Source organism: Rutidosis leptorrhynchoides, chromosome 9 (genome assembly GCF_046630445.1).
Source record: "Rutidosis leptorrhynchoides isolate AG116_Rl617_1_P2 chromosome 9, CSIRO_AGI_Rlap_v1, whole genome shotgun sequence".
In the NCBI taxonomy this organism is placed as follows: Eukaryota; Viridiplantae; Streptophyta; class Magnoliopsida; order Asterales; family Asteraceae; genus Rutidosis; species Rutidosis leptorrhynchoides.
The window spans coordinates 109,537,795-109,541,066 of record NC_092341.1 but is presented as its reverse complement, the minus strand read 5'-3'; the positions used below and the strand labels follow the sequence as shown (position 1 = coordinate 109,541,066).

At 33.3% G+C, this 3,272-nt stretch overlaps 1 protein-coding gene across 1 annotated transcript; it reads right to left on the bottom strand.

Moving 5' to 3' along the window:
• Window positions 1-2,335: 2,335 nt before the first annotated feature.
• Window positions 2,336-2,743, bottom strand: LOC139868315 (ethylene-responsive transcription factor ERF019-like). The gene has a single exon (XM_071856646.1). The coding sequence runs from the start codon at window positions 2,741-2,743 to the stop codon at window positions 2,336-2,338; it is 408 nt and encodes a 135-aa protein (XP_071712747.1).
• Between the last annotated feature and the right edge of the window lie 529 nt (window positions 2,744-3,272).

Below are 3,272 nucleotides of genomic sequence, written 5' to 3'. Positions count from 1 at the left end.
ATGGGATTTGGATCCCTTGTGTCGATTTCACCCCAGATTCCTTGCAATTTCAACCACAGTTCTTCGGTTGATTTACCATCTTGCCTGATATTATTAGCTTTAACATGTAAATCAAAGGTTTGGAGTTTGTCTTTACCAGAACTGTAGGTTGTAATGAGGGCATTCCATAAGGTTTTTGCTGTAGGGAACTGGGCCAGATTGCTTGCAATTTGTGGCTCTATATTTTGAATGATCCATGAAAATACCACCAAGTCTTCCTGGTTCCACTTCTGGTTGTTGGTTGATGGTGGATCTTCGGTTAAATGATTGAGGAGGGCCTCGGATTTACCTCCGATGGCAACCTTGATCATACGAGACCATAATGAATAATTTGAGTTGTCAAGGGTAACACTGATTTTTAAAGAATCAGGATGCCTTTGTGATTGATTTTCATTGTTGGTTTGGAGAATTCTAGCCAATTGGCTAGTTAATTCTGTAATGAGTTGAGTTTGGCTGTCATGTTCTGCCATGATAACCACTCAAACGAAAAAAAATAGGCAAATGATTTAAATTGCTGTGATTGAATGATTTAGATCATCAACACAAGCTCTGATGCCATGTTAAAATAAGAATTGTAATTGTATTTTGCTTGAGTATTGAATATTTTCACTTAATTGAGTTTCACATTTGGAAGATGAAAGCTGAACTTATACAGAGAATAGCCTAACGGCTATATGACAATATCATGGAAAAAATAAAGGTATGTTTCCCTTTTTGTAAAAGTTAATCTTGCTGTCTTTTTATTTCTAACACATATCCGATTTCTAACTGTTTAAGAAAACCAAACCTAATGAAAACCGGAAGAAAAACCAAACCGAATTTTTATTAGGATTTCAGTTCGGTTTTGCAATCTAAATTCAATTTCAGGTTTTCGATATTTTTTGAATTCCGTTCTAAAACCGAATTCAACTAATAAGATATTAAATTATTGATTTATATAGATCACTTACCGATTTCAAAATCAAAAACCGAATTCAAAATTCAAAACCAATTTTTATAGTTATTTCTATTATACAACAACAACAACAAAACTCAATACCACATGAGTGGTGTATGGGGGAGGTGAGATGTAGACAATCATTCCCCTATCCGAGAATAAAAACAAGTCATTTCTGCACCTAGAGTGAAACACTCTCAAAAGTAGAGAAAGTTATTTCTCTCTCTGTTCGACGGATAAAGAGATCGCTTCCGAGTGGACCTCCGGCCAATAAGTAGATTTTTTTTAAAAAAAAATAGTAAAATAAAATTGAGATGACATAAAAATTGTAGAATCAAATTTCCATAGGTTTTAAATCCTGTCTGGAATTCAATTTAGGCTCTAAACGGCAGTCAAGACGCCAATAAATCGATGCTTGCTGTTGACCTCAAAAATAGAGCCGAAATTCAAAACCGATTTTTATAGTTATTTCTATTATATAACAACAACAACAACAACATAGTTATTTCTATTATAATTATGATTATGATTATATTATAATTATGACTAATTAGGTTCAGGCAAAATTTGAATTTGATTTTCAGTTTGGTATTAATTTTGGTTTTGAATTCGTTTTCTAATCAGTTACTCCAAAAAATCCCTTTTCTAATGGAACGGTTTCGAACTGACGAACACCCTTCATATGGTTGTAGGGCAATTGCCCCTTAAATATTTTTATGATTGTATAATTTTACTTTAATTTTGTGTTTTAATGTAGAAGTTTTCTAATGACATCTTTTAGAGCTGTTATTAAAAAAACAAATTCATACATAGATAGTGGCATAATTGATTGGTTAAGGGTAGTTATTTTTTATGAAATAGGTGATAATTAATATTGTACTAGCAAAACATGTGTGTCTAAATTTTTTAACTATTATCTCTAGGACGGTCGTTAGAAAATTTCTTAAAAGTATTAGTGATATTTTCAAATCTGGCCTCCTAACAAAATGCCCTTTAAGAAGATTATCCTGGCTCCGGCCGGCCATATACGAGTTGTAATTGCTAATTAGTGTAACAAATACGTATGATTAATAATGCAAATTGCACCTTGCGTACCTTAATTAACCCATATGTAATTTAATCAAAACTTGATTGATATAACAAGATTTCATGTATCACACTGGTGAAACCACTTGTTCAAAATGCAGAGTTACATACAGTCTTCATTAACTAATCATAAGGTTCATTTCTTAATAGTACAATTCGCATCAGTGGATTTATATTATGATCATAATCGGATCACTTTACTTATATTTATAACTAACACATTGAGTCTGGCTTTATCAACTTCAAATGTGAAAAAAATACAATCAACCATACTTAAAAATAATCATCTACAGAAATGTTCATCCCCTCATATTGATCATTATTTTGCGTTGGTTCTCCGGAAGAAATTAAATGTGCATCCATCGCCATGCCAGCGTCGGATGCAACCTTTTGGACAGACCTAGGAGATAGGTCTGTCCGAGCTGTAGGAGGTAACATAGACGGAAAGTTAAGTTTATGCAAAGACGTGTCACCTCTCAAACAGTATAACGCCACGTCATGAGCCATAGCTGCACCCTGTGGTGTGGAGTACGTGCCTAACCAAAGCCGGTCTCGGCTTCCAGGCACACGAATCTCCGATACCCATTTTCCCCATCGTCTACATCGAATGCCCTTGTACATCTTCTCTTGACTTGTACAATTGGCTGATCTACTTGTACCTTCATCTGAGCTAGTACTCATTTTCTTTACTTTTTTGTGTGTGTGTTTTGAAACTTAGAATTGGTTGATGCATGGAGTAAGTGTATGCATGGTTTATATAGGTTGAATCGTGGGAAAGTCAAAACTTTAATGGGTTTGACCATATATAACAAAGTCAAAAAAGTCATTGGTCAAAGAACTGAAAAAAATGTCAATTGTAAAAGCAATATAATTATAATTTATAATTATAATATCATTTTATGTGACGGTGGGTTTTACAGAGTATTAATTAAACGTGTTGTACCAAATATGGAAACTGCAACTTGCAATGTTTTACTCCATTCAATTTTTAATTTTGCATCATTGGTTACGTCATCATCTATGAAACAACTGCTAATCACAAACACATGTATATAAATTTAATTAACATTAAAAGACTAGGTCATATTTGACATCAATTCAAAAAGTAAGGTCCAACCGTCAACATCACTAAATTCAAATTTTCAATTTTCATTGTCACGAGCTATGTGCCCGTGTTTGATAAGAGATGAACATTGAACAGGATGATTTA